Raw genomic sequence first — 26,371 nt, 5'->3', positions numbered from 1 at the left:
AATTTGTTAGTCTCTAAGGTGCCACAAGTACTCCTGTTCTTTTTGCATAATAGATCAATGGCCCATCTTGTCCATTATCCTCTTTCAGTATGCTTCAGATTAAGGCATAAAATGGCCATAATGCACCTCTGTGCAGTACTAGACTATGGGTGACAATTTATTTCTGACCTTCAGCTGGTGACATGCTTAAGCATGAGAATTGATTATGTTTGTAATTTTAATTTTATGATATAGGCCTGGTCTACACTAACCCCCCAAGTCGAAGTAAGGTACGCAACTTCAGCTACGTGAATAACGTAGCTGAAGTCGACATACCTTACTTCGAACTTACCGCGGTTCAGACGCGGTCCACACGTGGCAGGCAGGCTCCCCGTCGACTCCGCGGTACTCCTCTCGTTGAGCTGGAGTACCGCAGTCGACGGCGAGCACTTCCTGGTTCGATTTATCGCGTCCAGACCAGACGCGATAAATCGAACCAGGAAGTTCGATTTCCAGCCGCCGAACTAGCGGCTAAGTATAGACCAGCCCATAGTTTAAGTTCAGATTCTAGTAATACTAGTGTGCCTAATCCATTTTTTTAATCTTATGAAGGTATTTGCTTCTATAAAGTCATGAGTGTTAAATTGTCAAGGCTTTATATTACTGTGTGACTCTTTAAGTGAAGAATTTGATGCAGAAGGCAAGTGTTTTGTACAGTAAGAAATTATTTTTTTCCCTAGCCTACAGACTATACACTGTAGTTCCTCGACTAGTTAAGTTTGTTGATGTACTGACCAACTGGTACGTCAGAATGAATCGCAGAAGATTAAAGGTAGGTGCTATTTCTGTTGCTAACTTTACTGTAGATAGAGCCCAATGTAGTTTAAATAGATTAATTAAGCTAATAAAATCCTTATAGAAACTTTGTGTGTTATATAAAACTGGGTAGCTTTCAGCTGAATAGCTGAAATTGCAAATAAATATGATTTTCTCTTTTTACTTCATTTATGTTCTTGCCCCTTTGTTTCTTCATAGGGCAAGTAAAAATACACAGTAGCCCATAATTTTTGTTTTGTTGGGTAGGATTGAACTGTAATTGTGGATCTTGGAAAGCTAGCATTTATTGGGTGAAGGAGTAAAATCATGTATTACAGTGTGAGAATGTAGTTCATGATTTTAAAAGTATAGATGTTTTTCTAATCCTTTTCCTTTCTCCATGGATACTTTGAATAGGGTGAAAATGGGAATGAGGACTGCATTATGGCCTTGGAAACCTTATTTGGTGTTCTGTATGCAATGTGCAGACTCATGGTAAGGGTTTTACACTCAACTCTAATTATTTAAAGGCAGACATCAACTGAGATTATAAAGAGATTTGAATAATAATGGGTTAAATGCAAATGGAAGGTGAACAGCTGGCATCAATTTAATTTGTTCATCATGGCCTATTCCTTGAATTAGTGTTATACTTTGTAGTGTTAAAACGCAAAGTAAATATTCCATTTTTGCAGAGCTGTCTGTTGGACAGTATAATCCTGTAACATAAGGATTCCTGATTAATAAGAAAAAAGGAACACACACAAAAACTTGTGTTTTAATGATGATGAAGATAATTGGTTGAAAATATAGAAGATACAATTCAGTAAGAGAGTGCATTCATGAATAATAATATATAAAATATTGCAGGCACCTTATACTCCCTTTATCACTGAAATGATGTACCAGAATCTGAAGACCCTTATTGATCCGGCCTCAGTTCAGGAGAAGAACAGTGATAGCATTCACTATCTCATGCTTCCTCAAGTGAGGTAAGAAATAGTCTCTATTGGCGATAGTGGACAGGGTTCTCTTTCCTGTAGTTACAGAGAGAAGTTCTTCATACCTTATTCACATATTTAAACAAAGCAAAAATACCAGTCTTGGGCATTTACAAGCATGCAAGGAACACATTTTTTGATACAAAGGATGCCTTTTGCAACCAGAAAATGATCTTGCAGTCGTGCTTATTTTTTTAAACACTTCTGTTTTCCTTAGGCAGGCAAAATATGTAATTGAAGTGTTTATGAAACTATTTTACTCCTGTATACCACTTTGCTTTAGGGGAGTGTTTCCTTTTAGTCTTTAACACACTTGCCATTGCTGAGGTGTGTTACCTTGACAGGACTGGCTGGGGCAGTATTGATAAGGTGCTGTGGCAGTATTGGGAGGAAAGGTGCAGAGTTAGCACTCTTTTTAGATCCAATCTCTCCCCTTCAGCAAAGAAGCTGGCTACAGACTTGGGTTTCTCTGCATGCTGAGAACCAGTAGGGGTATACAGCTTGCTGGGGCAAGAGAAGAGGGGTCACAGAGCTATAATGTTCCCCATTTCTCATAGGCATGAAGTGTCTCTTTCAAGATGGATGCTTAATTGGAGGCTGCAGTGCCTGCCTTCTCCAAAAAGACCCCCAAAGGATCGTAAAACTCTGTGCCAGAGCCTTTTCATGTCTGAATATGTCTGGCCATAAGCCTTCCTCAGTACCAGTCTGGTGTTAAATCTCAGACTGAAAGAGGTTGTTGCCTTGAATGGGCTCCGTAAGGAACTGTGAAAATGATTTCCACTGGCTAAGGGTCTGTGTTCTTCAGGTGGAGCCAAGGAAAGCTCCTCTTTACAAAAGGATACATGGTAAGAAAGATAAGGATCCTGTCACTGAATTTGCTTGGATTTTGGTGTGATCAGTGTCCTGTAAGTGAGGGGTCCCAAAAAGGATTTTCTTGGATCCAAGTTGGTCACATCAGTCTGCCTCACCAGGTCACCCATTATATCAGTCTGACTATATATGAGGAGTCTACAGCTTTTGAAGGCTATGGAGAGATTTTTCTCTGAAACTGTCTTCCCCCTAGCACCATGAAGGTGAGCCGTTACAACCATGGCGACCCCTGTTCTAAAGTAAGCTCATGTCATTTGCAAATCCATGGGGTCCTTGGTTCCTGCGGATCCAAGGTGGTACTGGGGACTTCTCAGAAATGAGAAGAAAAAAGGTTCTTTCCTGTTGTACTGCAGCTCAGCCTCACAACCCAGCAAGAACGACACAGGAACATATTTGGGACCTCAGATGTCAGCTTGGGCCACCCAGAGTTTAAATCATACCCACGTTTTTCTTTTTATGCATATTGTGCCTTTTGGTGTCTCTGACCAAGCAAGAGAGCTACCAGTTGTGTTCCTTCTGATGGCTATACAGTGTACACTATACAGTATACACTAATTGGAAAGTATTGTTACAAGAAATCTACTGAGATTCATTTAGCAATGCTGCTGATTTTATGTATTCTAGAAGTGTATTTTCGATGACACAGAATGTGAAACTGATAAGTTGTCATTAGGAATACCCTTGAACTGGTGATGTATATGGACAAATAGAAGGAAATTCAGTTATTCATGGCAACTTAATTTGTGTAACTTATTGGGTCCCATGTGCATTCCTGTTCCCTTCTACTAATCAAATCAAAGATAGATGTGATTTTAAAACTAAATTACACTTGAGGTTTTATAGTGGCTAAAAATCAGGCAGTCATTTTTCTTTGTTGGTGCCTTTTTTGTCTTAGTGTTATGTTTAAATTAAGCTTTGATTGTGATAGTTAATCTGTAACGAGCTAGCTTTTCCAAGGGCAGTAGCACAGATAGCAACAAAGACACCATCTTTTTTTGTGGCAGTTGTAGACTGCTGTGTGGTGTGTACTTTCACAGCAGTATGATAGGTTTATACAAAAAAAGCTATATGGCAAATATCATGGTTGTCAGATTAAACTGACTGTGTCATTTTCAGGGTTGGACATAAATTTGTATCCGGCTTTTAAAACTGCATGTGTGTAAGAGAATGAATTGGTTCTGTGACACTTAAGCAATATATTGATATATACAACTAATGGTAATAGCTCTGAGTTCTTGGGAGTCCACAAAAATGTGATTTCATTTTCCCTTTAAGTGCTATTCAGATTAGTGATTTAGGGAAATTCTGACAACCTTCAAGATGGCCATCAAGATGCAAGAGGTTAATCCAACCCTTTTGCCCTGCCTTGACTCCCAGAATTCTGAGCTCCAACTGTGGCTCTTATTTCCTGTTCTTCGTTTAAATGCACAGTCTCCTGATACATTGCTTGTTGCAGACTTTTATATACCCTGGAAATCCAATAAGTTAATACTTTTTACAGAAAGAGTTGAATTTGAGTTGCTCTAATAGATCTGTACTTCAATTACAGTCAAATAAACAATAGATCTGTAAACTTTGACCCTGAAATATTGGGATTTTTTAGCAATGATTTCTGTTTCAGGCCCTTTGTTTTCAGTTTTTACTGATTTTTTTTTTTTAAACAAAAATTCCTGGGTTTTATAAAAGCTACTATTTGGTTTTTTATTGTTTTTTTTTCCTACCTGAATTTTGGACCCTGCAATACATGAAAATACTGACGATGATAAGAAAATCCAGGACATTACATGAAGTAGATATGTTTATTTTAATAATAAATTAGTCTAAATTGTAAATATGAGGCTGTCTGCTCAAGTAAGGCAGAGTTGTGGAATGAACAACACACATGCATGTGCACATATGTATGTACTGTTAATGTGCAGTTAATGAAATAAACCACACCATTAAACTGCTTTTACTTTTAGTACTCTTACTTTTCTCTATTTGTTGCTTTTTTTTCTGTCCTAACCTCTCCCAATATTTACCCAGAAAACTGCTCACTTAGTTTTTTTGCACCAATTTTCACCTATTCTAAAATGTTTGTAATAAATATTGATAAATTCCCAGGAAATTTTCAAACAAAGTAATAACTGAAAATGAAGGCCTTACTTATGCTGTATGCTAACTAGATTCTTCTCTGTCCAAAGTAACAGGTAAAATCAGAAACATTGTTTTTGTAATACTTCATTGAGTTTTATAATAAATCATAAATCTATGAAAAATATTCTCACAATGCAGTTTTACAATAACACTTTAAAGTCTTAGTGGAAATATTTCTTACTATGAACATTTATGAATGAAAACAAGAAAACTTTATATTGCAATAAAGTACAAATTTAAACTTTTTTTTTTTTTAAGTCCTTCCCTGGGAAATTTGCTTGAAGAAGCACAGAAACTTAGAAATAGTCAATAACTTTAATCCAAAACTTTCTGGTACCACAGATTAGGGTATGACAAGTCTTAAATCTTGCTCCACGGATTCTTCTCCCTTCTGGTAAACCTTGCAGACCACTCTGTTTTACACCAAGAATGTTTCTACTTAAAATGATATAATTAGCAACTTCACATCCATAGTATACTTTTCCTTTGTTCACAGCTTTTCTGACACAAATCAATACCAAAATAGTAATGACTCTGTGCTTTGCTTGAAAATGTATGTAGTTTTGAAGGAGCTGCCTGAATTACAGATACATTCAAACAGTCAACAAAGAACAAGAACTGGCATCACTCATAGAACTGGTGATTGCTTTTACATTTGAAACAAGCTTTGACTCTGTGCTTAACCTGAAAAACAAGCTGTCTGGAAACAGAGAGGTGTGGGGGGAGCTTGTTATCAAGCCACAGAGAAAAGCAAAAGGTTTGAAATACATAAGCTTTCTGGAAAATACAGGTCTGATTTCTGGGAAAATGCACGTGGCCCATCATCCTTTTATAACCCACACTTTCAAGATAAAAAATTATGGAGATCCCACCAGTTAACTGTGTGTGGGTATTTCAATAGCAATGTAACTGTTTCATTTGTTATATATTGTTGGATATTCCATTATATAATAAATGTAAATCCTGCTCTTCATTGGATACTTGTAAAATAATAGTCTTGATAACTATTTCACATCAGTCAGTCATGTGAAAGCTATTAATGACAGCTAATAAGAATAATTCTTAAAAAAAAAAAAAAAGAAACCCCCACACAAAATTGCTTCTTAGCATTACCAGTAAATGGATATGACCAAATCTGCTATGGGAAATTTTTGACAGATGTGACGATGGGTTAAAGGTTCACTTAAATAAATGTAAAGAGATGAAAACATTAAATTGTTTCTTCCTAATCTAGGGAGGATCTGATTGACAAAAAAATTGAAAATGCCGTTTCCTGGATGCAATCTGTTATTGAGCTTGGCCGGGTAATCCGAGACAGAAAAACCATTCCAGTAAAGGTTAGAAGCTTTTAATATCTCTTACATCAATATTCCATGAACATATAGCAGCTTTGTAACTTTCGGAGAAGGGGGGAGTAAGTGACTAAATCTGTGCTAGCAAGCAGAATTAAACAGAAAGAATTTAGTTTAAAATGACCAAAATAATACTTTCTGTAGCCCTTTATTTCTTCTCTCAGACTGAACCTGTATTGATTTTTGTTGCAGTATCCACTAAAAGAAGTAGTGGTTATCCATCAGGACCCAGAGGCCCTGGAAAACATCAGGTCTTTGGAGAAGTATATACTTGAGGTAAGAACATAATCAACAGAGGAGATTAATGGAGTTTTACTGTGCAAGTCAGTTTGAAAGAAGCTCTTCTATATCATAGCTATTGGCTAGGTTAATACCTCACTTACTGAAATTCAGTTAAGTTACATATACTGCTCTTTTGGGCCACATTCCATATTTGTGAGTCATATAAATGGGAGCTGTGTGCAAAGGGTGGATTATGACCCTAAATCTACAGACTACATTTATGAGAGAAACTTCATCTCTGAAAGTGTCTGACCACACAGCATGACTTTGGTAATATACAAGTCATTCAGAGAACTTTAGAAATATACTTTTTCATGATCATTGTGGGGCAGAAATGAAGTTTGAATGAAAATGAGGCATGCTAAATCACTCAGGATTGCCAAAGTATATTATAGCCAAATCTTGGAGGTGAAATTGTAGGGGTAATCATTATTTATCAATAAATAATTCAAGGATATTAAAATGCAATGACTAGAGTATATGCTGAAGGGTTAAGGAAGTATACAGATCCATAGCTTGCTTAGATGGAAAGTTCTGTGAAAAGTAAGAGCAGAAAACAATTGAGTATGTTCCAAAAGCTCTCAAAGCTTAACCTGTTTTTCCAAAGTTCTATAGAAAATAAAATGTCAAATAGGTAAGATTTTATGGTCTATATAATTTCTTGCAATTATCTTGAGCATCCCCTGTGATATGCCTTTGTAGTACTTTCTCTTTCATGTGGATCCATTAGAGAAAATGCACTCTGCCCTCCTTTAATACTTTACTAGGATAAAAACCCTGCCATTCAAAATAAATTAACCTTTTTGGTATTTGACATATTTAAGTTAACTGTCAAATTGTCTGGGCATCCTGCTTTCAGCCAGTCATCTAAAAATTAGTAGTTTCAAGATGTTCTTGAAGCTTTTAATCTCTGTACCAAATTCAAGAAGTTGCAGTGGGGAAACAAACTTATTTCTTTTTATCTTTAAATGCTGGTTGTGGAGCTGTTATTCATTGTCTCTTGAATTCAATTAAATGCTATTACAAACAGCTCATTTTAAAGTGTGTATTCTTTCACTTCAAAGATATCCTGCAGTAGAAAAATCAAGTGTGTGGGTAGAAGGGCAGGAAGGTAACATTTGGTAAGGAAGACTGTTTTTCAGCCGGAGTGGCTAGTTTTAGGGGTACTTTGAACTCTATACTCATGTTATCTACCTTGGTAAAAGGATGACATGGAGAGTGCCAGGTGTTTAGAATTAATTAAGCAATATATAGTTGAATTGTTTAGCTTGATGATTTAGGTGGATTGTCACGTGAAGTCTATAGGAAAATGTGTGCAATGGTGAAAATCTGATTAGTGTTATAAAATAAATATCCAAATTAAAGCACAAAAATTGCATAGGATCTTCATTGAGCATGTGATTAAATCCTCCATAGGGAACGGTAACTGCACATAAACATTGAATGTAGTAGTTCCTTCATCCAGTCATCCTTTGCATGAACTTGATTGTTTTGTTGTAATATAACTTCATTTTGTGCATCATCTTGGTAATATTCACTAAAGAAACAGATTAAAATGTACTTGAAAAAATCTTTTTGTTTTTACCAAATAACAAGGGAGATAGTTCAAGATTGGAAAAGATTTTAAAAACGAATTTATTTTTTCTTTGCTGTTTAATACTTGTTTCTCTTCGATTAGGCAATATAAATGGACTAATCAATTTCACTTTCAGGTTCATATCCACTAGCAGAATTCTGCCCAGTTTGGGCTACAAGCACTGCAATAAACGTTTGTTTATAAAAAGTGCTCTCATTAGAATTTTGTTTAGTGATAAAATAGAAAATAAAATTATAGAAACACTTCTACCAGTGCTTGGTTTGGTACACTCTAGGCCAATTTTGACTGGTCTCTTTAAATGTGAAAATATAAATTCTTCCGCGTAGCATTGCACAGTCTGGTTAGGTGTACTGAGAGTGTTTCACTTTTTCTAGAGCCATCAGGCACTGACTGATACCAAACTAGACTCCAGAGGACTGATAAAGTATCTTAACTAGGAATCTTCTATGTCCTTCATGGCCATACAAAGACAGCCTCCCATTCTGGCTCTTGGAGTGGTAGTATGTGTTGAATAGCCACCCAGTCTTTGATAATATCTTCTCTCCAATTCTTGGCAGTTGGAGATTGTGTGGTCCAGTGGTATGAGTATTGGGCTGGGAGCCAGCAACTCCTGAGTTCTAATGCTGGTTTTGTTAGCACTGACCCTCTTGTCTTCAGCAAGTCATTTAGCCTCTCTGCCTTTCTTCATCTGTAAACCTAGGAGTAATACTCAAGGCACAAGGGAGTTATGAGGGTTGTTGTAAAGCTCTAAAAGTATTGGTTTATTTACATTTGTATAATGTAGTACCCTGTTTCCCCGAAAATAAGACAGTGTCTTATATTAATTTTTGCTCCCAAAGATGCGCTAGGTCTTATTTTCAGGGGAGGTCTTATTTTTCCTGGAGCTTCGGGGCCTTATATTCCGGGGTGGCCTTATTATCCGGGAGGTCTTATTTTCGGGGGATGCCTTATATTACAGCGAGAGGCAAAACTGGAAATAGGTCTTATTTTCGGGGGATGTCTTACTTTCGGGGAAACACGGTATTAACTTACATTGGTTTTTGGGAACACAGACAGTTGTATAAAGGTAAGGCTGGGTTGACCTCTCAAATTAAACATAGGAAAGTTTGTAATAAATGGTGTTAAGGATTAATTAAAGTTCCGCACCTATGACAAAAATAAGAGACATCTTTTTTCTTAAAAACACCAGGCAACACACTCAATAAGACATTTCTTAGGGTGTATTAATTTCCCCCTGGGTTAGAGTTGTGCTGTGTAAATCTTAGTCTTTCAGGTTGATACCAAAACCCAATATTTGTTTTGCTACTTATAGAAAGTTTTCAAGTTAGTTACTGGAAAGGAGAGCACAGACCTAGAGATATCCATGTGAACTCAGCCAATTTGCTCCATTTTGATTATACTTCTCAGCTTTGTTGTTCATCAAACTTGATAATGTAATCAGAGTATTTGTGACTTTTATTTTTTATTCTTTAGCATTAATGCCAGAAATGATTTTTGGTAACTTTGATAAAGTGGGATTTCTCTTGTGATTTACCTCTGTGATGTCACTTACAGTGTAAGCTTTTAGTACAACTCCTGACAAAAGAAATTGAGAAGTGCAGGAGATGTCAATTTTTGTAAAACCTCATTTATCAGAACAACTTTCTTCGGAGAGCTCTGTTTTAAAATGACTTGCTCTGTGAACTGCAATCTTTGATTCTTTATTATGAAAATTAAGCAATTATTTTAAACAAATGAAACTTAAGACTAATGGTAGGGCTGTTAAACTAGGCAATCGATCCCTTGCCAAAAATGGTTTAAGTGCTAGTGCACAAAGGACCAAAATCAAGCTCACAAGAGAAACAAGTCTTAAGAAAGCTTTTAGTAACAGTGCCAAAAATGGGTTTGTCTTGTCAGCACTAGCAATTAAGCCATTTCCAGCACTGGTTTGAGGGACTTGTTGCAAAGCCCTTTCAGTGAAGGATCAGTGTCCTAACGAGGTTTTACACAGTTTTGAAATCCATCAGACAGCCCAACATACTGTATGAGCAGGAATCTTGGGTTCTATGTATCAAAGTTTTTTATAGCTTTATACTCCAAAAAAGAAATGTGCAACTCTTCACCCTACATATTAAAATGGAACATAATCTATTCAATATGGGCCATATCCAGGATCTCCCATGGTTCCATATTAATTGTGATGCCACAGCATAGTGCATGATGGAGCATTAGATTGAGTTGGCTAGCTAAAACTGATTTGGATATTATGGTCTTAAATTTTTTTTTTCTTCCAATGTAATATGCTGAATACTCATCTTACGTTAGTTATTGGGAGAATTCAGTCCACATTTAATCAGTACACAACTTACTGCAAGTATCATAGAAGTGTAGTCTGGAAGGACTTCAAAGTCCTCAAATCCAGCCTCCTGCCCTGGGGTAGAACCAAGTAAACCTAGACCATCCCTGACAGGTGTTTGTCCAACCTGTTCTTAAAAACCTCAATGATGGGGATTCCACAAACTCCCTTGGAAGCCTATTTCAGAACTTAACTAACCTTACAGTTAGAAAGATTTTCCTAATTTTTAATCTAAATCTCCCTTCCTGAAGATTAAGCCCATTACTGTTTGTTCTACCACCAAACGACAAGGAGAACAATTGATCACTGTCCTCTTTATAATGACCCTTAACATATTTGAAGACTGTTATTAGGTCCCCACTGAGTCTTCTTTTCTGTGGACTAAACTTGTCCAATTTTTTAACTTTTCCTCATAGTTCAGGTTTTCTAAAACGTCTGTCATTTTTGTTGCTGTCCTCTGGACTCTCCAGTTTATCCACGTTTCTTGAAGTGGAGTGCCCAGAATTGGATACAATATTGCAGCTGAGGCCCCACTATTGCCAAGTAGAATGGGATGATTACCACCCCCTGTCTTACATACAACGTTCCTCCTAATAGATCCTAGAATTATATTAACCTTTGTTGCAGCTCATCACATTATTGACTCACATTCAATTTGTGATCTTCTATAACCCCCAGATCCTTTTCAGCACTACCACCACCTTGCCAGTTATTCCTCATTTTGTGGTTGTGCATTAATTTTTTTCTTTCTAGCTGGGAATGGACGAAGGGATGGATCACTTGATGATTACCTGTTCTGTTCATTCCCTCTGAAGCACCTGGCATTGGCCACTGTCAGATGACAGGATACTGGGCTAGATGGACCTTTGGTCTGGCCATTCTTATGTCCTCCTCGAGTTCTCGAAGATAATTGCTAACAGTTCTGAGATTGCTTCAGCTAGTTCCTTAAATAGCCTAGGATGAATTTCGTCAGGCCTTGGAGTTGTGTGCAAGTTTGTCACAGAGGTAATCTAATTGGTGTTAGATAGGGTGTCAGTTGTATTATGTGAGGAAATCCTATTGGTTAATCCCTGATGCAGAATTTATCAGATTAAATATGCTTAACAAAACAAAAATTACATAAATAGTTATCAGAATTTAAAAAAACACTCAGTTTCTATAGGAGCATTTACAGTTTTTGCTACATGGAGGAAGAAGTAAAATGCTTTATAAATACTCCAGCAGCAGACGTCCACCCTTTCAAAAAAAAATATGTTCGTGTTCTGCTAGCTCTAGCTGTAATTCTGTTATTGTAAGATGTCCGCAGAGCTGCCACCTGAAATGACAGCACACAGCCACTAATCCATAAATTTAAAAGGCAAGACTGAAAATAAAGTCCATTATGGATGGATACTATCCAATAAAGATGTCTGCAAAGTCCATAGCCATTTTCTTCTGTGTCAGATCATGCTGCTAAAATCTCTTGTTTCAGACAGACTGATGCTTCACTTCAAGAACCATTTGATTTCATTTCATGAAATTTTTTTGGTGTATGAAAACTGCAGATTCTGCCCCAACAATGAAAAATAAAGGTTTTGACGCAGCAAGTGCTATTTTTAAAAGTTGGCTTTTCAGGAGAAAATCTAACTTTTTAAGTGTTGTGAAGGAATAAACATTTAAGAGGACAAGAATTATATTACATACATTATTTTTAGTCACTTTATTAATCAAATACCTTCTTGAAATTATTTTGTATTATTGCATTGATTAAAAATATAAATGAAGGTCATGATTAATCCAGGATGAAAGGACCTATGCCATGCTCACTATTGGATTCTGGAGAGAAATGCTGAGTCTAAGCATTCAGTACAAGATAATGTAAATAAAATGACTTAAAATACATATCGATCTCCTAATATCTCTAATAAAGGATGGGGCCAAATTAGAGTGCTGAGAGAATTTTTAAACAAATGCAATGGGAAAGGTTAATGGCATTCATGATATACTATTTTCCTGGTAAATTAAATATTTTAGTTAATTTAATATGTATTTATTTATTTTGGTGTAAGTTACTTAAATTTACTTTAACACATTTTTGAAAACTAGAGCTTTTGCTTTGTGGCTTTACTTTGTGTACTGTAGATTGTTAAAGTATTGAGATGCAAGTATTTAAAATAATTGTAGTACAGATGCACATTGTAACGTTACACGGTGTATAGATATCTTTGTGTGTAATTGTACAGATATAATTACACGTTCATGCACACAGTATAATGACTTAATTTTATATTGAGAAAATTAAGGATGTCCTAGTGGCAAAGTCAAATAAATCAACTGTTTTTTCTAATCAAAACAATATGTTGAGACTAATACACAATTAAACCTATGCTATCCTGCTACTTGATTGCACAGGCAACTTTGCTTAAATAATTCTACTAGTATTATCACTAACACTATATGCAGAAAACTAGTTTTTAATCTGATTATTCTTGAATATTGATTGGCTAGTATGGCTAGTTTTTGGATTTACCTTGTTAAAACTCAGGCAGAGATGTTGTATAAACTTGAGCTGTGTCTTATTTGTTATGTCTGTCATTTGTCACTTTCCATATGGGTTTGTGTCTAACAGCACAGAGTTAAAACTTAATTACCTCTGAAACATTTAATTCCAGTTCAATTTTCTTTCCTAAGCAAGTTTGTTAAATGGGACAGTATGTTAAATGAGTATTCTTCTAAGCTGTTCTCTTCAACAGGACTTCCTTAGAGATGAGTCTGTGGTGTAGAGAGAATATTTAGCCATCATAACCCCAATCTAACTATTTCAGCTGTTGGTCCTTTCATACTGACATGGGTGGTATTTTTCTAGTTTCCACATCTTATACAAAATAGATTGCTTATTAAATGCATTAGGTGATTCTATCGCAACTTGTGTGAACTCTGCTAACCTGTCAGGTACTAAAAGCAAAACGTGTAGGTTATTCAACAAATTCAATATAGGTGGTCTTGGTAAGTGCATAGAATTTTACAACCAACAATGTCAGTAAAAGAGTTAATGTATGGTATGCTGGGGGCAGAAGTTGTAAAGCACTGTTACAAACAAAAAATGAAAGAAGATAGAGCAAGATTCTGCCTTAAGCTCCAATTTTAGATACGAAATTGTGTGTCTTAAGTGTGACATTCTTCTTTAATTTTACAAAGTAGACAGAATAACCACAGGCTTTCTATAAGACTCAGAGCACTTTTAGTGTAGTCTAAATCTAGATACAGTGCTTTCCTCTTTAGAAGGAAATTCCTTAAACCTACAGAAATTACAAGTGGTGCATGTAGTGATCTCTGGTTTTCAATAGAGTTGGATGTAGAGTACAAAAGTCTACAATGGTTCTTGAAAATCTGCATCGCTTCAGGCCAAAATATGTAACAAAGGTAAAAGTTCGGAGGCAACTTTTAATTTAATTAAATGATGAGGAAAACATCTGTAGTTCTGCATCAGAATTTACTGGCAGAATTCCAGAACCACAGGCCATTAATTTAACTTGTTCAAAATGCATCCACATACAATGAGGATGTAGGAAAACCAGAAAAGGAAAAAGGCAAAATGAGGTACTCAGGTTGATGTTTGGTCACTGAAGAACTAAAACTTGTAGTAGTTTGTTGGCTACAAATAAACTGCAGCCAACATCTTAACACAATCCTGAATATGTTATGCATCCTTTTGAGTCAATGTCTGCCAATATAATTTATTGGACACACAAAGATCCTTCAGTCCTATCTCTTCACATAGTAGAAAAGCATCAGAGAAGGCTAGTCTGATTTGAGGTTAGAGCTGCACAGAATCTTTAGATTGTAGTGAAATCTTTACCCAATAGGCCAAATGGACTGCAGCTGTAATATGGGAGTGGGATCTGCGCCTAAAGAATAATCTACATGTCATTGTTTTGTTTATACATTGTCACACTGGTGTAGCAGATTAATCCTTTTATTTATAAGGACATCTAGATAGAAAACTCTTCGCGTGCATGCTATAATCTTCCTCCCACCCCTTTTCCCTATTTTTCCAAGTATAGTATTATTTTTGTGATAGTGGTTATTTTGCTTATATGTTTATTTTCTTTTGGCAAATTTATACAGGAACTTAACGTACGTCAGGTGACATTGTCTACTGATAAAGATAAGTACGGAATCCGTCTAAGAGCGGAACCGGATCATATGGTGCTTGGGAAGCGCCTGAAAGGGGCCTTTAAAGCTGTTATGACTGCCATCAAGGAGCTGAAGAGTGAGCAGCTGGAAGAATTCCAAAAGACAGGTGCATAGTGGGACTGTATGCATTGATCAGCAGTTGATGGTCATGATGTGGACCTTGCAAAGAAGAGCCAAATGATTTCAGGCTTCAGGCTCAAGCCATTGCTTTTAGTTTAAATTTATAATAATCAGTTTAACACATTTTTTGTAAAAAAATAAACACAAATACATTGTTAGATCAAAATGCAAGAGATTTTAAAGGCCCAACCCCCAGCTAACATTCCAGGCAAACTAGTGAACTTTCTAAGTGAGTAAAGGGAAGCTGTGAATTGATACCTTGAACCTACTTGTCTAGAGTAGAAACAAATGGCTTTATGTGCTTAATTTACACATTGCTTCTATGTACTATGGTGAAAACTATTATGTAGAACAGAGTAGACTGATAGATTCTTGTATGGAGTACAAGAACTGTATTGTTCCATGACTCTTAAATTCATTTATGAAGTAAACATCTAGCTGAAACTTTTTAAAAAATATTTGTTTAATAATTTCCGGTGGGTGGGATTTTTCCAAACATCTTTACTCTGTCTTGTATGTTTAACTCTTATTCAGCTTTAATAACAGACAGCTATTGATTCCAAATGGTCTGCACCAATCGTGGTGCTTGAGCTTAAATTCTGCTGCTTGTAGTGACTTTACTTTGGAAAGTCTAAATTTGGAGTAGTTTTAGTGTTCCTGAGAATTGCTTAGCAATGTTGGACAGCAGTGCTGGACTTCAAATAACATAGCTCAGGATTTCTATCAATTTAGTTGCTTATAATCAGAGTTACCTGTATTAACACAATGAGGAAACTGTCTTCCTGTTGAAAGAAATGTCATAATGTGATGTATTTCTTGTATTTGAAGTTTGATATTAATGTATACTTAGTTCAAGAGTTAACTGCAGTATGCTCACTGACATGACTAAGAGAGAAAGGCTTTGTTTTGTAATAAGCTAGTGTAAATAATTGTCTTATTAATTATATAGGTACCATTGTTGTGGAAGGTCATGAATTACATGAGGAGGATCTCCGTCTCATGTACACCTTCGATCAGGTCATGGGCGGATCTGCCCAGTATGAGGCACATTCTGATGCTCAGGTATTAATTGTAGTAATTATTTCTCTGCTTTAAGCAAACTGTTTCCCTAAAAAGCAGGGCCGGCTCCAGGCACCAGCCCAGCAAGCAGGTGCTTGGGGTGGCCAAGGTGAAGGGGCGGCACGTCGGGCTGTTCGGCGGCAATTCGGCGGCGGGTCCCTCTCAGAGGGAAGCACCTGCCGCCGAATTCCCACTGAAGAAGGAGGCGGCAGGGTGGAGCTGCCGCCGGGGGGCCGGCGCGCGGGGGGGGGGGGGGGTTTTTTTTTTTTTTTTTTGCCCCCCGCCGCTTGGGGTGGCAAAAACCCTGGAGCTGGTCCTGCTAGAAAGTAAGCATTTAAATATTTAAGTGAAGTAATTGTGGCACAGTGAGTGAGTTCAAATCATATTTAGTACACAACTAAAAATGAGCGCTGTTGTCTTAACCTAGTTCTTACCGGACACTCATCTATGTCAATGGAAATGCCAGTACTCAGGATAGTATAATGGATAGCTCACTCTCCTCCAGCGGTATTGACTGTTCATTTGTAACAGGAATAACAGCAGTAAAGGCTGATCTTTGTCACTAAAGAAACTGTGACTTTGAATCCATATGTGGAGCTGATCTGTTGAACATGAACACACCTTATTAAGTCTGTCTACTCGCCATAACCAACCTTAAGTAAACAGCTTTATAAAAATGAAACCGTGCATGTTAATGCAATAACTGGTGTATTTTACTAATGCCTCTGCTGTACATTCTTTCAGGTTTTAGTTCTCCTAGATGTCACCCCAGATCAGTCAATGGTTGACGAAGGAGTTGCTCGCGAAGTGATTAATCGCATCCAAAAACTTCGCAAGAAGGTTAGTAAGTGATGGAATGTGATATCATTTTGAAAAATCAGTTTTATATATTATACTGAGGATGTTAAAGTTTCCAAATTGATTTAAAGTGCAGCTCCATGTACTTTAATATTGCTTGGTTAGCTGTAGAAATGTTTGCAGCCTACAGGTCAAGACATAAGTGGAAATAAGCTATGTTGGTCACTCCTTCTTGGTCTCATAGCAGCTAGCAGTCTAACCAGACCCCATATTGCTTGCATGCCTATATCATTTATAGTGGAGACACATCTTCCAGAAGTGGAGCAAATACAGCTTATGCCAAATCTTCTGATTTCTTTCCCCACCCACTAGCATCAATTCAGTCTTATCTGGTTTGAGCCTCAGCCTGCTAACCCTCATCCATGCCCCAGTTTCTACCAGACAGTGAGTGTGAGATCTCTGCCCCAGTTTGGGTGAGTTAGACTGCATCAGCTGGATCAGTGACAGAGAGATGAGCTGGCTGCGATCATCATACTTGAAGACACCACAGCTCGTATGTCTTCATTCACACAAGCAAATGTGTGTTTTACCAAAATGTGCGAGGGAATGTCTGACATTGTGTTGACAAAAGTATTTTGCCGATTTATTTCTCTCTTCCTTGTTGCATGAAACATTGTTTTTGGCCTAGTTTCCCAAACCAGAGCCCTGTCTATGTTAAGGCAATTTGAACCAGTATAACTATGTTAATATAGTTAGCGTGGTGCCACGCCCCTAAGGTATATGCACTGTCTCCACTCAATGGAAACTCCACTTCGCACCAATGTACATTAGGCATATGCATCAGTGTGACTATCCTGGTTCAGATTTTCTTAATGTGGACAGGACCTATAGTACTGTATAGCCCGTGCAAGAAAATATAATGGCTTCAAAATCCACAAGTAAAAGCTAATACTCCACAGCCATTGTGGCCAGATTGTACATATATCTACACTGACTCCCATTTGTAGTCTTTCCTGAGTGTAGGATTGAGATTCTGTTATTCATGGGATAGGTTCTGGGGAATCAATCTGTCTGATATGTTTAGAGTTAATTCTTTAGAGAGCATCCATAAAGATTGACACACCGATATCAATGATGGTACAGAATAAAAATAGGAAAGAATACAGGCAAGAAAATTACCCTTTAACAGAAGCTATTGCAAAAGTTAAATTTACTATCAGAATGTTCTAGGGTCATAAATTCTTCCCATCTGGTCACTAAACCCCATATTTTTTTTTTATCTCTATTTATTATAACTGTCATTGCTAAAAAACATCCTACAATTTCCATTGCTTCATTCCTGTTCCTTTTGTTAAAGTCTGGTTGTTTTTCCTAATGAATTATTTAGAAACATCCTAAGCTTTCAAAAACATATTGCAGTGCGATGTAGCAAGAATGGTACTGTTCAGAGGCTTGGGGAGTTTGAGTTCCTGCCCCAACAAATTGTAATTCATAATTCATGTGAGGTACTGGTCCGAAACACTGATGTGCATCCAGCACTATGTGTGCAGGTTACTGCCATATGTTTTAAGATATCTATATATAAATTTCAGTGCTTGATTGTGACAGCTGCAGAATCACTCACAGTTTAACTTGTTAAAAGCTTTGGTCTGAGACTAACATGTTGTTTTAATCCTATCTGAATTATTTAGCATCATGAAGAACTGAATATCTATAAATTAGTTCATTTGATTCAGAAACATATTGTGTTTATTTATATTCATTCAGTTGACTGGAAGGATACTTTCTGCTTCTGTCAAAAGAATAGCCTTGTTTTCAGTTTTCAGGAAAAACGTTTAGTTCCATACTAACAGAAATATGACTGATATTTTTCTAAAATACTTTAAAAAAAGTTTTAACTTGCATGTTTCTTACAGAAGTTGTATATGTACATATAAACTTGCTGTCACTGAACTGAAATTCTGGATTTTGTTTCAGCGCAATCTAGTTCCTACGGATGAGATTACTGTATATTACAGATCACATCCTGAAGGTGACTACCTGGATTCTGTTATTAAGGAGCATACGGATTTCATTTTTGCAACAATAAAGACTGCCCTGAAGCCATACCCTGTGCCTACTTCAAGAGAAGTGCTCATTCAAGAGAAAACCCAAGTAAGAATGATACATTGAACTACATGCTTGAAAGTATTTTTGGTTCAGATTAAACTGAATGATACATTGGACTACAGACGATGGCCTACATGTTGACATTCCTTGTTGGTTTTATCAGATGGCTGTAACCATTTCAGACCTGCAGATTGCCATAGCCAGCATTTTAAGTACAAAATATCAAGGGGCTCTGCTTGGGTGTTCAGTATCTTTGAAAATCAGGCCACTTAGGGTGTATCTACACTGCAGTAAAACATCTGTAGCTGGCTGTGTCAGCTGACTTGGGCTGTGGGTCTAAAATTGCAGTGCAGATGTTTGGGCTCAGGCTCCAGAGCTATGAATAAAAACTGGGTAATAATGATTTCTTCAGGCCTTATAGAGGATCTGATGCCACAGTACTCTACTTTAACTGAAGTTACCCAAACAGTTCAGTTTAAACAAAGCACTGGATTAGCTTTGATTTAAATAAAAGTTTATTCAACTACAGAGAGAGAGTTTAAGGGAGTACAAGTATAAGACATTAAAGTCGGAAATGATTACAAGAGAAATAAAAGAAAAAACGCTTTCTGCTAGTTAAAATTTAACAAGCTAGACTTTGTTCAAGGAAAAATCCTTACGACAGGTTCCCAGCAGCACTGTGTGACCAAATTCTCAAGTCAGGAACTTCCCCAAAGTTAAAGGGTTGATTCCTTTGTCGTCTTAAATGAGAGCAAGCTTGGGGTGTTTTTACCCCTCGCTTTTATAGTCCAGTCACCCTTTGACATGCATTTTCCTGAGCGTTACCCTTAGATAACGTTCCTTCCTGATGTGAGGACAGAGATGGAGTCTCATGAAAGAGGTTCCATGTTGTTGCTTACTAAAATGCAGATCGATCTGTTCCTGGCCCCCTTCATTGCCAAAGAATGGCCACTTGACAAGTGATTGCTAATCAACTTTAACAGTTGTCTAGAGGCATCAGCTTGTCCTTTGTCTTTGAGAAACCAGTTTACCCCCTCTCCAGACTTGTCTGGTAAACACATTATGGTCATAATTTCAGCTAATGTTCATAACTCTTAATGCACATTTTGTATATACATTACACAAAAATATTGATGATCTATGTGTTGTTAGTTTTTAAATGATACCTCACTAGGCGTATTTTGCACAAAAATATTATAATAGAGTGTGAATCCAGGGGTATTTTGCCCTTGCATGTGTGATAAAGATGGTATTACATTAAAATCAAGTCTAATTTTTATTAAAATCCTTTATAAGGCTTGAAAAAACCATTTTAACCCAGTTTTTAGTGATAGTTTTGGAGTTTAGCCTTGCATGATAATACAGAGCAGGAATTTGGAAGCTTTTGCCAGGTGGCTTACATTTTTCAGCACCAAAGTCGAGCTTCTTCCTTTGCTTTAGTAGATATTTGGCCTCCTTGGACCAAAGCTAGTCTTGAGCATGCCTTTATCTCACTATTCTGCTCAGAATGTGCTTGTGTGTCACATTAAACAAGAGTGACAAGCCCACATGGCGGAAGAGTCTAGACATAAAGTAACTTAATGATTTGATCTGCAAAATGATGTATGCCCTGGGAATATCTGAAAACGAAGAGGTAGATATTCGTGAATCATTTTTGACCCTGTACTGATACAGAGGGACATATTTGTTTTTCTTATGAATGAATTTGTAAGGTCAGAAGAGTTTCAAACAAGGCGATCTCTTATCTTTGTTCAACACAGTTAGTTATCTCTTGACAAAGGCATTGGGCAATATTTGACTGAAAATTAGAGAACATGCTGATGTAAGAGTTGGTGAGAACACAGTAAAAGACTGAGAACTGGCAAGTAGTTTGTCATAAATATGGAGCTAGATGCTGCTTGACTGGAGATTTGACCTTAGAAAGTTGAGTCCAAATCTGAGCGCAAACACTGGAGAATGTAGGACAGCTGGAAATAGTGAATTTAGTGTGAATGAAATTGTGCAGATGGTTTGTAAAAATGGGATGAATGAGGCACAATATTCTAAAGTGCTTTCCATAAGATCTGATTTTCAAGGCCTCATGGATAGTCCATCTATTTGCTCAGACTTTTGCTTGAGGGTATGATTGTGGGGCACATTTGTGTTTACGGCATAACTGCGATGTTGAGTACTGTATTTAGCTTAATACACTGGTCTACAATTTTTGAGAAGTCGTCTGCTTCAGAGATAAAATGTGCTATTTATTATGTATTTTGATGTGCTGAATTCAAATATGACAATTAAAACAACTGATTGGCTACTGTTTCTAAGATATTTAAGTTTTTACATTTTATGTCTATGTATATTGTGTAGATAGTAGAGTTTTAATCATAAATTGTAAACCTAGGTCTTTTCATGTGTTTATGGTTGCTTTACATGATATTTCACTTGTCCTGTTTATGTAACACTTTAAAAATCAGCAAAAGGGTTATATAAATAAAATTTATTATGAAACAAAAGGCAAAAAACTATTATGTACGTAGTTTAGTCCCATTCAGTGTCTACTCGGCGCTTCTTGGCTTGTCTCTTGTATTCATTAAATGGAGCATCTCTTGCCACTGTCCAGCAATAGTCTGCAAGCATTGATGGGCTCCATTTGCCCTGATAGCGTTTCTCCATTGTTTCAATGTCCTGGTGAAATCGCTCGCCGTGCTCGTCGCTCACTGCTCCGCAGTTCGGTGGAAAAAAATCTAGATGAGAGTGCAAAAAATGTATCTTTAGTGACATGTTGCAACCAAGGCTTTTGTATGCCTTGAGGAGGTTTTCCACCAACAACCTGTAGTTGTCTGCCTTGTTGTTTCCGAGAAAATTTATTGCCACTAACTGGAAGGCTTTCCATGCCGTCTTTTCCTTGCCACGCAGTGCATGGTCAAATGCATCATCTCGAAGAAGTTCACGAATCTGAGGACCAACAAAGACACCTTCCTTTATCTTAGCTTCACTTAACCTTGGAAATTTTCCACGGAGGTACTTGAAAGCTGCTTGTGTTTTGTCAATGGCCTTGACAAAGTTCTTCATCAGACCCAGCTTGATGTGTAAGGGTGGTAACAAAATCTTCCTTGATTCAACAAGTGGTGGATGCTGAACACTTTTCCTCCCAGGCTCCAATGACTGTCGGAGTGGCCAATCTTTCTTGATGTAGTGGGAATCTCTTGCACGACTATTCCATTCGCAGAGAAAACAGCAGTACTTTGTGTATCCAGTCTGCAGACCAAGCAAGAGAGCAACAACCTTCAAATCGCCACAAAGCTGCCACTGATGTTGGTCATAGTTTATGCACCTCAAAAGTTGTTTCATGTTGTCATAGGTTTCCTTCATATGGACTGCATGACCAACTGGAATTGATGGCAAAACATTGCCATTATGCAGTAAAACAGCTTTAAGACTCGTCTTCGATGAATCAATGAACAGTCTCCACTCATCTGGATCGTGAACGATGTTGAGGGCTGCCATCACACCATCGATGTTGTTGCGGGCTACAAGATCACCTTCCATGAAGAAGAATGGGACAAGATCCTTTTGACGGTCACGGAACATGGAAACCCTAACATCACCTGCCAGGAGATTCCATTGCTGTAGTCTGGAGCCCAACAGCTCTGCCTTACTCTTGGGTAGTTCCAAATCCCTGACAAGGTCATTCAGTTCACCTTGTGTTACGAGGTGTGGTTCAGAGGAGGAGGATGGGAGAAAATGTGGGTCCTGTGACATTGATGGTTCAGGACCAGAAGTTTCATCCTCTTCCTCGTCTGACTCAAGTGAGAATGATTCTGGTGCATCAGGAACCGGCAGTCCTTCTCCGTGGGGTACTGGGCGTATAGCTGATGGAATGTTTGGATAATGCACAGTCCACTTTTTCTTCTTTGAGACACCTTTCCCAACTGGAGGCACCATGCAGAAGTAACAATTGCTGGTATGATCTGTTGGCTCTCTCCAAATCATTGGCACTGCAAAAGGCATAGATTTCCTTTTCCTGTTCAACCACTGGCGAAGATTTGTTGCACAAGTGTTGCAGCATATGTGTGGGGCCCGCCTCTTGTCCTGATCTCCAATTTTGCAGCCAAAATAAAGGTGATGGGCTTTCTTAACCATAGTGGTTATACTGCGCTTTTGTGATGCAAAAGTCACTTCACCAGAAACATAGCAGAAGTTATCTGCACTGTTCACACAAGTACGAGGCATCTCTGCTCACTTTGGCTAAACAGAAATGTGTCCCTTTGCAAAATCAAACACTGACAAATAAGAGAGCACGACACTGTATGATTTCTAGAGCTGATATAGGGCAATTTGTTCAGCAGAGTGATGTAAGCTTCGTTATGATTGCATCATCCATGACTTCTAGGAATAACATGATGCAATTCATATCATGTATGACGCAATACCAGCTTCAGATTGCATCATTCATTGTTTTGCCTAAAAAGCAAGTACTGTCCAAACCCAGTCATAGATCTAATCATAGATCCAGTCAAAGATGTATTTTAGTCATTTCTGGTTTAAATTGAGATCCCTTCCCTTTATAACTCACTTATCCTCCGCCATTCCCAAGTCAAGGGTCGTATATACTGACCCAATAGCATATCTTGAAAACTAGAGCCAATCAACAATTTTAAGCATCATTTTCGTTCTCAGTGACCCAGAATTAGTAAAGTTTGACTACATTTATTTCAGAAGCATTTTGGCTGTAGAGCAGTGATATTGGTCAACTTATTTTGTTTTTAGACATTTGTATCGTAGAATATCTAAGGATGAGCACAAGAGTATTTTTTAAATTTCTCTATCTATGTGATGTTGAGAGCTGATCCTGGCAGAAAAGTGCTGGTTTCTTTGTAGATGTGCTGTGTTGAACATGTTCTGCAGATAGCAGAAAGAACAGTCAGCTATTTTTGAAATTAACAGCTAGTTCGTTACAGAGCACATGTGACATGGTTATGTTGGGTAGTGCTCGTCATGTGAAGATGATGAAAAGAGATCAGACTACAAAAATTAAAGCATTTTAGCAGAGATAAAATTTTATATGGGAAAAATTGAGTGACTATTGCAAATGGTGAATGGGCCAATGGAAGCACACAACAAAATCTTGATCTTTGTTGAACTGAGTTTTGACAGCTGTTGTTGACTTAAAATCTACATTCATGGTAGGTCACTCATAAACATTGGCTAAGAATTGATGCAAGTTTCAAATTTATACACTGAAAAAGCTATTTCATAGTAAACATTTAAAAAATGCAAACGTTTTAATAAAAGAAAAAATCAGAGTAATAAACAGACAATTTTTAACAAATGAATCACATTGAAGTTAATCTGTGTTTAGTTTTCCTTGATGTATGGATGTTCTATATATTTAAGTTGTTAATCTGTGTTTGGTTACCATTTACATTAGGGCTGTCAAGCGATTAAAAAAATTAATTGCGTGATCTTTTTAAGTGCGCGATTGATCTTTTTAAGCGTGTGATTAAACAATAATAGAATACCATTATTTAAATATTTTTGGATGTTTTCTACATTTTCAAATATATTGATTTCAATTACAACACAGAATACAAAGTGTACAGTGCTCACTTTATATTTATTTTTATTACAAATATTTGCACTGTGAAAAATACTATTTCTTTGTTTTTTAATTCGCCTCATACAAGTACTGTAGTACAATCTCTTTATCATGAAAGTTGAACTTAGAAATGTAGAATTATTTACAAAAAAACCCTGTATTCAAAAATAAAACAATGTAAAACTTTAGAGTCTACAAGTCCACTCAGTCCTACTTCTTGTTCAGATAAACAAGTTTGTTTACATTTGCAGAAGATAATGCTGCCTGCTTCTTGTTTACAATGTCACCTGAAAGTGAGAACAGGCGTTTCCATGGCACTGTTGTGGCTGGCATCGCAAGATATTTACATGCCTAAAGACATGTCCCTTGATGCTTCAATTTCCTTTCCAGAGGACATGTGTCCATGCTGATGATGGGTTCTGCTTGATAACAATCCAAAGCAGTGTGGACCAACACACGTTCATTTTCATTATCTGAGTCAGCTGCCACCAGCAGAGGATTGATTTTCTTTTTTGGTGGTTTGGGTTCTGCAGTTTCTGCATCAGTGTGTTGCTCTTTTAAGACTTCTGAAAGCATGCTCCACATCTCATCCCTCTCAGATTTTTGGAAGGCACTTTAGAACGCCTGTTCTCACTTTCAGGTGACATTGTAATTAAAATTTGGGCAGCATTATGTCCCGTAAATGTAAACAAACTTGTTTCTCTTAGTGATTGGCTGAACAAGAAGTAGGACTTTTAACATAGTACTGTACCATATTTCCTTTTTTTTTTAATCTGATGCTGCCTGATTGCGTACTTCTGGTTCCAAGTTTGCTGTGTGGTTGACCAGTCAGAGTTTGTAACTCTGGTGTTCATAACTCTTAAGTTCTACTGTGTTTGCACTTTGCTATAGGTGTTTGGTCATCTTAACTGTCAAATATCAATAACTACTTAAAAAAAAGTTGAAATCCTTTCATTGTAGAATGACAGGTTTCAGAGTAGCAGCCATGTTAGTCTGTATCCGCAAAAATAACAGGAGTACTTGTGGCACCTTAGAGACTAACAAATTTATTAGAGCATAAGCTTTCGTGGGCTACAACCCACTTCTTCGGATGCATATAGAGTGAAATATATTGAGGAGATATATATACACACATACAGAGAGCATGAACAGGTGGGAGTTGTCTTACCAACTCTGAGAGGCCAATTAAGTAAGAGAAAAAAAACTTTTGAAGTGATAATCAAGATAGCCCAGTACAGACAGTTTGATAAGAAGCAAGTGTGAGAATACTTACAAGGGGAGATAGATTCAATGTTTGTAATGGCTCAGCCATTCCCAATCCCTATTTAACCCTGAGTTGATTGTGTCTAGTTTGCATATCAATTCCAGCTCAGCAGTCTCTCGTTGGAGTCTGTTTTTGAAGTTTTTCTGTTTTAAGATAGCCACCCGCAGGTCTGTCAAAGAATAGCCAGACAGGTTAAAGTGTTCTCCCACTGGTTTTTGAGTATTATGATTCCTGATGTCAGATTTGTGTCCATTAATTCTTTTGCGTAGAGACTGTCCAGTTTGGCCAATGTACATGGCAGAGGGGCATTGCTGGCACACGATGGCATATATCACATTGGTAGATGTGCAGGTGAACGAGCCCCTGATGGTATGGCTGATGTGAGTAGGCCCTATGATGGTGTCACTTGAATAGATATGTGGACAGAGTTGGCATCGGGCTTTGTTACAAGGATAGGTTCCTGGGTCAGTGTTTTTGTTCAGTGATGTGTGGTTGCTGGTGAGTATTTGCTTTAGGTTGGGGGGTTGTCTGTAAGCGAGGACAGGTCTGTCTCCCAAGATCTGTGAGAGTAAAGGATCATCTTTCAGGATAGGTTGTAGATCTCTGATGATGCGCTGGAGAGGTTTTAGTTGGGGGCTGAAGGTGACAGCTAATGGTGTTCTGTTATTTTCTTTGTTGGCCCTGTCTTGTAGGAGGTGACTTCTGGGTACTCGTCTGGCTCTGTCAATCTGTTTTTTCACTTCAGCAGGTGGGTATTGTAGTTTTAAGAATGCTTGATAGAGATCTTGTAGGTGCTTGTCTCCATCTGAGGGATTGGAGCAAATACAGTTATATCTTAGAGCTTGGCTGTAGACAATGGATCGTGTGGTGTGTCCTGGATGGAAGCTGGAGGC

General features: G+C 37.4%; 1 protein-coding gene across 1 annotated transcript in view; it reads left to right on the top strand.

Annotated features, from left to right (window-relative positions):
- The window catches only part of IARS (isoleucyl-tRNA synthetase), a 220,978-nt gene that overhangs the window by 163,155 nt on the left and 31,452 nt on the right, over nt 1–26,371 (top strand). The window contains exons 22-30 of the mRNA XM_024195652.2: nt 720–811; nt 1,213–1,290; nt 1,666–1,787; nt 6,037–6,139; nt 6,347–6,430; nt 14,476–14,650; nt 15,614–15,726; nt 16,468–16,563; nt 18,499–18,675. Coding sequence (XP_024051420.1) covers nt 720–811; nt 1,213–1,290; nt 1,666–1,787; nt 6,037–6,139; nt 6,347–6,430; nt 14,476–14,650; nt 15,614–15,726; nt 16,468–16,563; nt 18,499–18,675 — 1,040 coding nt within the window. The remainder of the gene's footprint in view (nt 1–719; nt 812–1,212; nt 1,291–1,665; nt 1,788–6,036; nt 6,140–6,346; nt 6,431–14,475; nt 14,651–15,613; nt 15,727–16,467; nt 16,564–18,498; nt 18,676–26,371) is intronic.

Source organism: Terrapene carolina, unplaced genomic scaffold (assembly GCF_002925995.2).
Source record: "Terrapene carolina triunguis isolate 2854851 unplaced genomic scaffold, T_m_triunguis-2.0 Scaffold232, whole genome shotgun sequence".
Classification (NCBI taxonomy): domain Eukaryota; kingdom Metazoa; phylum Chordata; order Testudines; family Emydidae; genus Terrapene; species Terrapene triunguis.
This window is presented reverse-complemented; position numbering and strand designations above follow the sequence as displayed.